We start from the raw sequence: 14,846 nt of genomic DNA, 5'->3' as shown, positions 1-14,846 counted from the left end.
GTCCTAGAAGATCAGGAGAGGGCTTTCTCGAACGGAAATAAAAAGTTTTAGTGCCTTTTTAAGTGACCAAAAAGATCAGAGGCTATTAGCCCCTTCCATGCTTCCTTTTCCCCCCAAGACGTCCAATTACAATTTTGAGATAGTCAGAATAGTTGAAAGATCCAATATCCATACCTTTGGGGATGGTAAGCCTCCCCCCTCTTTGTCGCTGGGAAAAGGGCTGTAAGTTACGATATTTGTCCTTTGTTCAAATACAGTATTTGTTACTGGCAAATATACGAAATTGGAGGGGGAAATTTCCATGGGGAGAATTTTCTGTGAGGAGAAAAGTTTATGGATAGAATTTTTCGGGTGACATTACAAGGGAGGGGGAGGGGTAGGATATAAGAATTTCCTGGCGTGGTTTGAGAAACGATCAGAAATTGAATTAAAAGTGTTTTCAACTGAAACTGAGGAGAAACATTAAAACTTAAAATGAACAGAGATTATCCCGTATATCCCGTACGGGATAATCTCTGTTAGCCCGCCGGGCGGGTTAACTCTTCCTCAATCCTCGATTTTTACGCTTAAGTTTGAATTTTTGTTACAATGCTCTAAGGGTGATTGTAAAACACAATTAGAAGTTGAATTTAAATTAGTTGAATCCGAATTAGAAGTATTTTTTATAAAACTTTAAGACTTTAGAGTGAAGAGCGAAGGATGATGTAGGGGTAGCCCCGCCCCCCCCCCAGTATACGGAATAATCTTTGTTCGTTTTAAGTTGTAATGTTGCTCCTTACTTTCAGTTGATAAAAACTGATTAAAAAAAAGATTAACTGAAAGTTAAAACGATGAAAAATTACTATCAAAGAATGAATGAACCCCCCCCCCCCCAAAAAAAAAGAAGAAATTACAATAAATCATCATATCACCTTTAACATAATAAAAATTACAAAAAGAAGTTTAAAAAAACACATCACCAATTTGTCTATATGCATTTTGTTACTTTTTTGCGAATTGGACGAAAATTCTGGCAGTTGCCCCCATCTTTAATCGTAAACTTTCTAGAGTATATTGTGTCATTTGCGTTTTATTGACAAGTATAAGTATAAAAAAAAAACATAAAAAGTTCGTCTATATGCCCGATTTGGATGACAAGTTGCAATAGTGATTGAAGAGGAAAAGAATTAGACAATTATTTTGCAAATAAGAATTTAGTTGTAATAAATGACCCAAATGAGCCAACGCATTATGTCGGCTCTTCTATCCCAGATGTCACAGCTGTAGGTTCTAATCTAGTTCAGTTTTTTAAGGAATAGAAGATTCTTTTGGATTCCCCGTCACTGTCTCATCATAAATCATCGTGCAACATAAATCATCGAGACTTCTAACATTATGCTATTTTTTTCTTCCGTCGATCTTCCCTGACTCTCTCATCTTTTTAAAGCAGCCTAACGAAAGGATTATGTTTAGTATTTAAAAAAAAAAAGAGTGCTTTTGCAAAAAGGATCCTAAAAACTAGTCAAAATTCTTCAAAGGGTTTCTAAAAAGTAGGCTCTGCTATAGTTGTAGATCTGTCCTTAGAGGCCATTTCTCTCAACTGCTGTTGGACTCACTTTTCTAGATCGACTCCCTATGTGATTTTAAAGTCATTTCTTTTCTTAATCAATTCCACATTCGATGATAGGCAGTATTTTTGTATAATCGATATTTTTATAAGAAGTACAAAGTTACGTTATGTAGTATAGATTGTTATATTTTGTTTATTTTGGCAACTTCAGAACCAAACTTGATTATTTTCTTGGTAGTGTAATTCGGCTGTCGTATGCCAAAAGCTAGTACGTGAATTTTTTAAGTTTTGAGGAAATTTCAAAATAATGATTTTTTTTCCTTTTTGGAACGAAACTAATAGATGAAGATGCACGATTTCGTCTAAAGATTTTACGAAATCTGTCTTTTTTCCGTCTTTGCCACTACATTTTCTGCTAAACGTAGGTACCAGGTTTTTTTCCCGAAATATCCCTGTTTGGTTTTGATTTTGGACAACTGGTCTAATCTGTTTTTACCCCCATAGATACTAGGTCGTGTTCCAGAAAGAATAGCAGAAAGAAAAATTCTGACTCCACCATTGGACTCGCCTCGTTGGGACTAGGCGATAGATATCCTCGAAAGGTTTTGTGTAGTTTGCAGGTGTTGGCAAAGGACAGCCGAATTACTAGGCTAAATTTTGATGTTTTTGTTTTTTGTTTTCTGTATTGATGCCTTATCTGTTCGATGCTTATCCTGATGACATTCAGTATTTATATCTAAATCTGAATCCTTAGTTGTCTTTCTACATATGTCGACTTTTGCCGTTTCTTTATTCATGCTTTCATTTTTTCATGTAAATAATAAAAAAGAAAGATCTAAAAAATAAAAATAAAAAGATCTTCAAGCTTACCTTTCAATTTGTGCCTAGAAGAACATCGATACCTTGAGGTGCCTTTAGCCTTGAATATTGTTAACTGATTATTTTTTAGTCATACTCTATGGGACCGATTGACTTCTGGAATACATAATAATAATGATTTTCATTATTTATCGCAGAATAATTTTTCTTTTTAAACTGAAATTTATTTAAGTAATTCATAGTACCTATATAAGCTTAAATTTTATAATAGCATACGTTATTATTAAATTAGTACGAAATATACAATGATATCATGCATGCCAAGGACTAGCTTATTTTTGTACAAATTACCAGACACAGTTAGAGCATTAGGGGCTGAGGGAAGTCATCAGGCCCTGATGTTGGTTGAAATTACCATTTCTTAGATTTTATTTTGGTCAGTAAATTCACTTTTTTAGTTTTAACTTAACACTCTTTTTGGATCTACTGCTACTACTTCTAAAAACTCATTGCAGCACCTAGCTGCCTGGGGCTAACACATTTACGCACGCTCCCACTTCATTCCAATCTATTCAAAGTCTCCCTCTTTGTACCCTCCCAATAATTTAATTTAATGACCTGTGTATAGTAAAAGAAATGATCTTTGGCAATTTTCACCGCTATAATAAAACTGACCAAGTTATGCCTATCCCAGTAGTTAGTGGTCAGGTCCCTCTAGGAGCTACTTATATTTTTATCCACTACTAGCACATACCTTAAAATTATTATCCGTTGGCTTTTGAAATGGCAATCATGAAGAACGTATAGGCATCCATTTATCTACAATTAGATTTTAATTAGTCAATCGAATATAGCGGCTCTAATTTTATACCTATTGTATGAACTCTGGCTTCCAATCTTTTTCAAGTGGCTTAAAAAAAATATAAACTGTCGTCATATAGTGATATATCGATTTGTTTAAGTGAAGTTTGCTTGCCACATTTTGTTTACTTCCTACACTTTAAGTATCCCCAGTGCAATATGACCTAGTAAACTGCGTTTAGAGTGTTATTTATGTTTCACTTGATCAAGTCGACTCTTCCCTTTTGTGTAAAAATAAAACTGCTTTTGAAGGGCTTCTCTGTTGTTTTGTTTTTTAAATAGAGAGTACACGACCAATTTGGAAGCCGAATCGATTAATACCATAGAAAGAATGGCTGTCAAAAGTGACAAAGAAAATACACCGTTTCTTCATGTTATGAATTACCTGTCCTTTGGTGGGAAATTTTTTTCTTTTTTTTCTAGTGTGCAAATTGCCCTTGATAGTATTTTATCATGAATTTAGTCGAATTAGCTCCTAAAAAAATGAACAAGATCTGGTATCTTGGGGTGTTAATCTTTAGATCGTTTTGGCTACTGAACAATAATCTGGCTTCGAGTTGATTTGGTTTCAAAATGACTCACATATGTAATGCTTAATGCAAAAGCAATTATTTGAGCTCAAACTTAACATGCAGAATAAATCTGTACACTGGCAAAATAAAAACCGTAAAAAGTATATTGCCCAGTTTCAAACTTTTTTGAATCCTTGTTTCAAGAGAGATAGTTATTAAGAAAACAGCCTGCCTGTTTCGAACTTTTGCAAACGTCATAAAAAAAAAGCGCGTCAAATCTTTCACAAGCTGCGAAAAACCAACAATGGGAACCCATTGGTTTTTTTAAGACATAAGTTTAAAAAAAAAAAGTTTCTAAAAAGAAGTTTTTCATGAAAATTGGAACATGTTACGACGTTAAGAAACAACTATCGTATCTACATTTTGACTGAAGAATTCTGACGATTTCAACTGGACTTATTACGTGTTCCAGAAACTCATATCCCAGGGGTTGGAAGCATGAAATTAGGGAATATAGAGAGAAGGATGGGGTACATAGACAGGGAGTAGGGCTCATGATGAATAAGGAAGCTGCTAAGTCTTGTTTAGGCTGGGAAGGTATTAATAATAGAATACTAATTGCTCATTTCATGACTAAAAAGTTCAGGGTATCAGTTATATTAGTATATACCCCTGTAGAACCGACTGATGGAGATACTAGTGCCTCGGATTAATTTTACTTAAAGCTACAGGAGCAAATAGACAGGGTCCCAGGTAGAAAAATAGTGTTTTTATTAGGAGATTTTAACATCCAGGTCGGTTGAAATAGGGATAGACGGTATCCTAGCCTAGGTGAATTTGGTGTAGGAAAAGAAAACAGTAATGGATTTAGACTGTTTCAATTTTGTAGGTATAAAAATCTAGTTATAACCAATACGGTGTTTGGTCACAAAATGGCCCATAAGTTAACATACTATTCACGTGATGGTAAGACAGCAAACCTAATTGACTATGTTATTGTAAACCGAAGACTGGCAGGATCAATACAAGATACTAGGGTATATAGGAGTGCTGTTATTTATTTTAGAAGTAAAGATCACCATCTAGTAGTGTTTAGAGTTAATTTAAAGCTGAGATTTCAGAAGGGTAACTATCTCCCGGGAAGTTACGATTTTGGTAGACTCCAGGATGAAAATTTGAGAGAAAATTTTCAGGAACAGTTGAATAATAACCTCAAGGGTTTCAAATTTGAGATGTGGAAGATATATGGAATAGTTTTGGGAAAATAATTTGCGAAGTTGCTGACGGTGTCTTAGGGAAGAAAATTAGGAGCGCAGGTAGAAATATTAGTCAAAAAGTTTTATGTTTAATAGAGACGAGAATGTGCTTGTACAAGAATTATCTGAGTAATAGATCGTATGAAAATAAAAGGAATGTAAAGAAAGTGGAGGAAACATTAAACTTGAACAAAGAAGGTATGAAGTGGAGGCCTTGGATAAATTGCCGAGGATCTGGAAGATGCAGCTAGACGGCATAATAGTAAAATATTTTACTCGTATGTTAATAAATTGAGAGGGAGTAGTCAAACCGGACTTGTCCCAGTTAAAGATAGTAACGGGGCCACAATTATTGACAAGAAAAAAGTTAAAGAGAGATAGCAGAACATTTTGAGAATTTGCTAAACTGAGATAGAGATGCAGGAAAATATATAGAGGAAAATCAAAAAGTTTGTGATACCTTGGATGTGAAGGAAGGTTTGTTTTGTGAGGAAGAAATAGCGACAGTACTAAAAGGATTAAAAAATAATAATGCTCCAGGTGCTGATAGTACGGTAAATGATTTTCTTAAATATGGTAGCTCTGAGGCTAGAAATAAGTTACAAGAGAATATGAATAGGATTTTTAAAAAAGGGGAAATATCCAGCAATTTTAGGAAAACTTAAGTTAAACCACTGCATAAGAAAGGCTATGAGAGTGAGTGTGGTAATTATCGAGGCATGAGTTTGGTCTCTGTAGGTAACAAATTATTTAGTAATGTGATACTTCTTAGAATGAGAGATGCTGTAGACAAAGTCTTAAGGGAAGAACAGTGCGTTTTTAGAAAAGGTAGAGGATGTATCGACCAAATTTTCATTCTTAGGTTAATACTATTTAAGAAGTGCCTGGGTTATCAAACACCTTTGGTCCTCAGTTTTATAGATTATGAGCAAGCGTTCGATTCTGTTGATAGAAGAGCTTTAACGACGGTCTTGTACTTGTATAGTATACCAGACAAATACATTAAAGTGATTAGTGCTATGTACGAGAATAACGCTGCTGCGGTTAATGTAGGAAATGAGGTTTGCAGCTGGTTTCATGTTAAATCAGGAATTAATCGGAGTTGTGTTCTATTCTCTTTTGTATGGATAATTTTGATGGGATTTGTCTTAAGGAGGAAATGCAATGCGAGACAACAGAATCAAATGGGTAGAGACAATCTTCCTGGACTTAGATTAAGTGTGTGCATCCTAGATAAAAGTGTGTGCAAAATGAATGAACTTTTAGAGGCTGTGCAAGTTCAGGGTGCTAGAATAAGTTTGAAAATTAATGTTAAGAAACAAGCCAAGACAGATAGTCCAATCTGTCTTGGCTTGTCTCTTTCTACAATTAGTGATGTCTTGATGCAACCTACTGCAAAATACTTGATAACAAAATCAACGTACTTGGTCGAGGCCTTCGGCCTCAAGTATTTTTTGAAGTTATTAAGTATTTTGCAGTAGATTGCATCAAGACATGGCTAATTGTAGAAAGAGACAAGCCAAGACAGATAGTCCACGTAGAAAGTAGAAAGATAGTCCTCTTTCTACAATTAGCCATGTCTTGATGAACCTTCGGCAAAATACTTAATAACTTCAAAAAATACTTGAGGCAGAAGGCCTCGACCGAGTCCGTTGATTTTGTTATCAAGTATTTTGCAGTAGGTTGTATCAAGACATCGTTAATTGTAGAAAGAGACAAACCAAGACAGATAGTCATTTAGATTGGGTAAAACATTTAGATTGGGTAAAAGATTCGAGGCAGTAATTTTGAAGTAAGCTGAAAAACAAGTTCCAATTTTTTTGCAGAAAACGAAGAATAATTTTGAGAACTATAGAAAAAAGTTTTTTTTTTATTGTTTAGCAATCTGCTTATCAGAAAATTTTGAAATTCTTGTGCATTACTGTTAACGACCTGATCATGTTAAAAATGAAGAAAACTACAAAACTAGCGTTCTACTCTGCAACACAATTTACACGTTTTTAAATGAAATGACTGAACTGGTAAGCTCCCTGACTACCAAAGAGCTCGAAATATCAAATGCCGCAAACATAAAGAGCAGAGGCAAACTTTTCAATTTGTAAAACACGTGACGTTCTACGCTAAGAAAGAATGCCTTGTTTAAAAGGAAAAATAGCTATAATAACAGGTAAAGATTATTAAATTTCTGAGACTATACCGGGTAAAGTTCCAGTAAAGGATTTTTCTGTCATCTTTTTTGAGGTGGATGAAACTTACAGGGATGGGTCTAGATCCTAAATTATTCCCTTGATCATCTTTGTTGAAGTCAATTGCCCTGGCTTGGCATGTGGGATCAATTTTAAAAAGCAAGATGTTAGTTTGCCTTTTTTAAAAAGCAGTCAGCTAGTCTTTTGAGGCACTTTCTTTGGTAAATATCTACCAAATCATATTATTGAGTTAGGAATAAAGTAAATACACCATTCGATGCCTTTTTTATGCTGATTACGAATATAATAATCATTTCTACTGGAAATGAAGGTAAAATTCTACTTTAGCTACTTTTGGCTATCTTGGAATGGGGTAAGGATAGAAAAATGAAACTTTCAGGAATGGGTCTACAGGCTAAAGTATGTCCCGGGAAGGTATTTTGAAGTACCTATCTCTACTCCTTCTCCCTCTAGAGGGTCCTGAAATCTGCCTATATGACAGGTCTATACCCATTGAAATTTTGACAAAACAACATTTTATATTAATTTTCAGTTATCAGTTTCTTTTTCTCTGGCTTTAGCTCTGAAAATGCAATTTCATTTATTTGAGCAGAATTTTAAGCCATATAATAGTTTATTTCCAAAATTTAGGAAATGTATTTGCATATCTTTAAAACCTTATAAATTGGGATTGAGCGCTGTTGTGAAGCTGAAAACAATTTTGTTGTACTTCATTTAAGCAGAAGATCTATTTTGTAAGGTTTCACTTCTATAACTCACATATTTTTGAAGGTCATCAAAGGTCAGGACCCTCTAGAGGGAGAAGGAGTGGAGGTGGGTACTTCAAAATATCTTCCCAGGACATACTTTAGCCTGTAGACCCATCCCTGAAAGTATCATTTTCTTAACCTAACCCCTTTCCAAGATAGTCGAAAGTAGCTAAAGTAGAATTTTACCGAAATGAATTTCATCCCCCCCCCCTATATATGCCAATTCAGGGTATATATTTCTACAACCTAACCCTGAATTGGCATATAGGGTAAGACACCCAGTAGTTGGACACTTTAATCACTTTGAAAACTTTTTGACATTTAAACTACTCTAATTACTGTATTATACCACCTAGAAACTTAATTTTTGTATCAAAAAATTTCTGAAGAATTTCTGAACAAGTAGGTTACTAATTCAAATAGTTTCACCCTTGTACAGCGCCTCCTATTTTTGAATTTAATAACAAGTGACAATTCTGCCTAAACTCGGACATACAAACGGCTCATTGTAAATAGTGATTAAAATAGTATAAAAGATTATGTCCAAGAATAGGCAGGTGGCCGACTACTGGGTGTCTTACCCTATAGGGGGGGGGGCTGAAATTCATTTCTGATAGAAATGATTATTATATTCCTAATCAGCATAAAAAATGCATTGAATGGTGTATTCACTTTATTCCTAACTCAAGAATATGATTTGGTAGATATTTACCCTGTCTTTTTCTGTCTAGGAAGGGGTTTCAATTTCATTTGTAACAGCATATTGAAAGGCCAGCTTTTAAACATCATTTGAGGCAAGATTTTGATTCATCATTGATGAAGTGATGATTTAGTTGCACAATTTTCTTTTTGTTTGTTTGAAATCTGATAAATATGCTCTAGATGCTTCTCAACTTTTCTGACTGCAGTATTGATATCCTCTTCAGCCTGATTGCCTAAAGAAGATTGTTCTTACTTATAAAGTGAACCCATACTCAAAGCCCACCTCAAGGGCCCAAACTCAAAGCCCACCCTTTCTGCTTTTTGCATAGTAACCACATTCTGATTTTCTAATGGCCATGTTAAGTAGGCTATATGGTAAATTTTTTGCAGTTCATGTTATTGACTTACAAATAAAGTAAACATACCACTCAATGCCTTTTTTATGCTCTTTCCAAATATAATAATCATTTTTGTTGGCAATGAATTTTACTCCTACCCCTATATATACAATTCAAGGTATATAATTGCACATTAGGGGAGGGGAGGGGTAAAGTTTAAACTTACCTCTCAATTACATCAGAAATAAGATTTGTTACTTAGTAATATTGATAGTTTAATTTTGAATACCAAAAACCAATATGTTTGACAGCTCTATACATCATAACTATAAAAAATTAAAGATTTTTCAAAGTGAGCAACTCTATCAATACCATTACTTGTGATAAAAAAATACAATAATAATATATCACAAAAAACACCTACCAGAGCTTTAAAAATAATTACTTTTGGATGTATGCTTGAGATCATCTTCTTGACAATAGGGGCATTTTTTCACTCATCAATGTGCTAAGATCTTATATCTTTTGTCAGAAAATGTTTAAAAGTGAAATCTTAGAACAAAGATCTTACATCTTTGGTTGTTTTTGTGCAAATGTCTTTCATCATTCTGCTCTGATCAGTGGTCTGAGAACAATGATGAGTAGATCATCAAAGTTTTCTCATCCTTGTTCTATATGGCAGAACAGTGGCGGTCTTCACACTTTTTGCTAACATCAGTGAGCTGTAAGATCTTAGAACAAAGATCTTTGCAGATGATCTTTGCAGAAAGATGTAAGATCTTAGTGCTAAAAAACAGGCCTAATATCTTCTGTTAGCAAGGATGTTGAAATGATACATCTAGTATTAACATGAAGTTTCAGTTTATCATTAGTTAGCATACAAAGGCAATAAACTTCATGATAAGTATTGCCTTTTCAAAAAAGAAAGAAAAAAAAATGCAATTTTAAATGGGAATTGTTGTTTGTCTTGATACATGTTCCATTCACTTACAATCAAGGCTGTACCCAGAGGGGAGGTTAAGGGGGTTTGAACCCGCCCCCCCCCCAAAAAAAATGTTTGTCTGACTTGTAAAATCATCATGGGTATAAACAAATTTTGTATGGGTGTTTTGAGTTTTTTTTTTGTGTAACCCCCCCCCCCTGAAATTTTTTGAGTAAAACCCCCTCCAAAAAAATTCTGGGTACATCCTTGCTTACAATTGTTAAAGAGACATAACATTCTGAAAAAAACTGAAGTGATGATTTCCATGTAATTTATCTGTTTTAGGGTGCTGCCGTTAATCACTTGAAAGTGATACTCATCATAGTAAGACAGATTAAAGATTAAGAGTTGGGGTTGATTGTTGGAAGTAGCCTACTTTTGTCTGATATCTGAATCATTCCCAGTTTATTTGAAAAGCATTGTTGCCTAAAATTGTTCTCTGATAAAGGATTTTTCCAATTTTAGGAGCAAGTTCTGGAATTGGAGCTGCTACTGCTGTTCACTTTGCTGATTTAGGAGCAATCCTATCTATAACTGGAAGAAATGCTGAAAATCTTCAGCATACTCTTTCCAATTGTAAAAAACCAGAATCAGGAGATCATCTAGCAATTATTGGTATGTTACTTAGAAACGTTTGGCTATTTTGCCAGCAAAATGAAAGAACTAATACATTTTTTGACCCATGAAATTGCTTTCTGACTCAAAAATAAGGAATTCTAAGCTCTCCTTTTATAATTTTAGCACTGAGCAACTGAACTCTGTGTCAAAAATAGAACTATTTCTATTAAAGGAATCTAATATTTTTATTGTAGCACTAACCATATGCCAGCAATATTTATGTGCAATTTTTGTTAATGGTATATCATCATGTAAAATTTCATGATGGATTGACCTGATGCAGTTATATTTCTGTCTGGTTTGAATTCTGAATTTTTGATTCAAAATGGAAAGTAAATTGTTAAAATTATTAATGTTGGTTGTTGGATAGAGTTAATTCAAAATTAGGGAATCTACTTTCAAGGAATTTGTAAGAATATCAAGTCCCTGAGTCATCTTTTTTTTATTTGTTATTTTCATTTTTTTTAGAAAACCACATCCACACATTAATTTTTAGCAGAAAAATTGCTTTTCCAAACAACAAACAATAAAATCAAAAGCTTTATCATTTTAACAGTCATCATTTAAGTTGATATGAATTTTGAGTCTGGTTTTATAGAGACTGTCCAACCCACCCAAAATTAAATAACAAGCTATAATATTTTATGTTTATGGATTCTAAATTGCAATCTATAGAAATGATCTGATGAAAAAGAAGCGAATTTACCAATTCTGAAAGCATTGAACCTACAAAAGCATTACAATCAATTACTGTCAGTGTGAAATCTTCAGTACTTGTATTCTAACTTGAAATTTCCAAGAGTATAAAAAAATACCTGGTAAATCTATTTAAGATGAGATATTTATTTCAGAAAAAAATACTATTACAACCCCTAAAGGGTCGAATTCGAATTTTGGAGTCAGAATGTCATAAAAAACACAAAAACTGGCATAGAATGCCCAAACGAAAATGAAAAACATCATAATGAAAAATCCTTTGTTTGTCAATAATTAAACTGGGGAATTTCAGTTTAAAAAGACACAACTGGTCAAACTAAACTAAAAAAAGAAACATGTAAAAAAAACAAATAAAAGAGTCATTAAAAAAAGGGGAGGGGGAGGACAAAACAAGCAAACAAATTAAAAATTTGGCCAGCATCTGTATCCAATGTTTAAGGAGAGAAACTAGCAGGGTATTTTGTTTATTTTTTTATGTAATGAAGGAGAGAAAAGTTTTTGTTCCCTTTAGTCAAAATATCAACATTCTAAACCTTTTTCAAATCAGAATAATGAAAGCATTCATAATAGTTTGCATAATTGGGTGCTAGAGATGGGATAATGTACACTCATATGGCCTGAACCCCTCCACCCTATCTTGCTGCATAAACACATGTTGCATCTCTTATGAATCAGGGTCATTTAATAGAAGATAATTTTAATTATTCATCAATAATTAATTGATCAATATTTAATGAGTTTGAGCTGCTATTGACAAATCAGTTTTAAAAGTAATTCATTCAATTTTTAAACTTAAATAATGGTGAAACAAGTTTTTCCCTAGCTGTATCATGTTACACCTTGTTGAAATCAAAATAATGGAAGGATTCATAATCTGTAATTGGAAGATTGTAGATTGAGTAAGGGGACACAAGTCTCATTTGTACCCAACTTTTTGTAACCTAAGTGCAGCCATGTTGCTTACATTTTAAATATTGCCAATTCAGAGAATATTTATCACGTTAAATAATTAAATATAATAAGCATTAGTTATCAGGCAGCTTAATCATTTAATGTAAGCATTATTTATTATTGCAATCAATGATTATGTATAATTAAAAATTAGATATTAAAACAAATCTTGACCTAATCAAGCTCTACATTCTTGAAATCATTGGTTGAAAACAGAATCAATGAATGATAGTTTGCATAACTAAAGGGCTGCAAATGGTGCCATGTCCCCTCTTTCCCAGCTTGATACATACAGACATATTGTGCCCTTTGAACCAGGACATTCAGGAATATTTTAGGGACTACTAAATTTAAATAATATTTATGAATTTTTTTACTTGTTGCTTATTGATCAAAATATCAGTTTCGATTGCCAAGGACTAGTTCAATGCTGGAGATCAAATGGAGATGGAATGGCAGTTAAGGAGACGTATGGTGCCTGCGAACATACAAGAATAGGTCCTATTTTTGTAGGGTTTGAGATTATATTTTTAGTGTCAGTGGAACAGAGGGAGGTGATATTTAATAAATGATCATGTGTAGTATGATTAATACTTCTACTTTGGACACTATTACAAACCTCAGTACTATTAATACAAAATAACATTGTACATTAAACAAACAAGCATAAACTAAATAAAAAGAAAAATAAAGTTTTAAGACGAAAGTAAAGAGCAGGGTTGAAACCAAGACAAGCAAAAAAAAAAAAAAAAAAAAAAAAAAAAAAAATGAGAATCTAGGAAAATGGAGAGAAACTCTTAAGAATAAAGAAATCTGTCACCTAAGGTGAATTCAACCCAAGACGAACTTAAATTAGACAAGTAATAGAATCGTTGTAAAATAAATAGAGATTACCACAAATAAGAATCGTGCTGCAGCCCTTTCATACCCCATAAAGGTTAGAATGGGATTTATGTTTTGCTCAAAGTAAGTTTCCTTTTGAACAACATGTTTTTTTGTTTTTTTTTAGTCAAACATTAAAAAAAGAAATCGAAATACCAGTCAAACTCCCTGGTAAAGGATATTTTCTTGATATTCACATTTATGTAGTAATCAAATTTCTTCTTTTGTCTCCATGAAGCACCCCTTTCATCAGTTTTTCAACAGTATTTTCTCCTTTTTAGGTCCATTCCCTTCAAATTAATAGTGGTTTTATAGCTGGACAAAACTTTTAAAAACCATAGCTATTAATATTTGAAGCATTATATTTAGTTTTACAAATAATCATACATTCAGACTAAAGCAAACAGAGATTACCGCAAATAAGAGTGGGACTACCATCCCATCAATCCCTCTTTAAAAGTAAATTGTGACTTGTGCTTGTATGACAAAGAAGATGGGTAGGACAGTGTTAATTTCTGTTATAACATTAAAAATAAGAATAGAAATGAAAACACTTATAAAGTTTTCAGTGAAGAAAAGACTTCTCTCTATAAATGTGTTTTGATATTCAGTTTAGCTTTAAATTTTAAAAGGGCATTTGTATCAATGCATTTTTGCTTCAAATCCAATCTTTCGAAATGTATAATAATTATTAGTTAAGTAAAATGTAAATGGAAAAAAAAGTCAATAACCAATATTTGAACAGTCTTATTTAGCTTTCGTTTCTGATCATTTTAAATTCGAATTTACTATAGTAACTAGAAGCAGCTATTAAATTGATTCGTTTATTCTTATAAAAATCTGTTCACATTTATTTTTTAATTTATTTAATAAAAATTATTGACAAAAAACTTAACATAAACACATCCCCTCGAAATGCCACAGCATGATATGGAGGAGGGATGACCAAACAAATAAAAAAAACACAAAAAAACTAAAAAACAACAAATAATTAACATAGACCTCAGAAGGGGGTGTAAAAACACAACTACAACATCATATACCCTGCTACCACTCGCTTAACGCTCCACACTAAACTACTTCCTTAACACACCTCAATAAAAATAAAACATTACCTTTAATGATTTAATACCAATTTTATCTATCAACTATGCATCCTATTACTTTAATCATTAAAATCGTATTTAGAAAACAATTCATTCTTTAACAGCCTTTTAAATATGACGTAGATAATTTCGGAGACCACACTGCCTTTCCATGACGATAAAATAAAAGTTCAAAATAGGGATAAAATCCTTTTTAATAGACAGTGTATAATAAATTTCACAAAAAATACCAGATATTTCTGTCACATACAGTGACCGTCATCAGTAGTTTTACTACTAATGACGTTCACTGTATATGTGACCAAAATATCTGATATTTTTTGAAATTTATCATACACTGTCTATTAAAAAGGATTTTATCCCTATTTTGAACTTTTATTTTAACAGCCTTTTGAATTCGCTTAAATTACTATTTTTAATATTTTCATTTAACGAATAGCTTAGCCCCTCTAAAAAAAAGAGAAAACCCTGACCTAGACGTAACCAAATTATTAACATGAATATTGTTCATTGACCTTGTGCCATGGGACTGAACTTCTTTAATTTGCATGAACACACTTAGAAAAGAAGCGGACTTACCTCTGACGCAATTATACA

At 32.9% G+C, this 14,846-nt stretch overlaps 2 protein-coding genes across 3 annotated transcripts in view; both read left to right on the top strand.

Moving 5' to 3' along the window:
• Positions 1–14,846, top strand: part of TM9SF3 (transmembrane 9 superfamily protein member 3) — a 696,120-nt gene that overhangs the window by 220,991 nt on the left and 460,283 nt on the right. The gene's annotated exons all lie outside the window — the stretch shown is intronic.
• LOC148955151 (uncharacterized) overlaps positions 7,046–14,846 on the top strand; it is a 41,646-nt gene continuing 33,845 nt past the window's right edge. For both annotated transcript variants that reach the window (XM_089100595.1, XM_089100599.1), the window contains exons 1-2: positions 7,046–7,164; positions 10,441–10,590. In XM_089100595.1, coding sequence (XP_088956721.1) covers positions 7,128–7,164; positions 10,441–10,590 — 187 coding nt within the window. In that variant the 5' untranslated portion in view covers positions 7,046–7,127. The remainder of the gene's footprint in view (positions 7,165–10,440; positions 10,591–14,846) is intronic.

This window comes from Artemia sp. Qi Xiang Cuo, chromosome 2 (assembly GCF_049724085.1).
Source record: "Artemia sp. Qi Xiang Cuo chromosome 2, ASM4972408v1, whole genome shotgun sequence".
Lineage (NCBI taxonomy): Eukaryota > Metazoa > Arthropoda > Branchiopoda > Anostraca > Artemiidae > Artemia > Artemia sp. Qi Xiang Cuo.
This window is presented reverse-complemented; position numbering and strand designations above follow the sequence as displayed.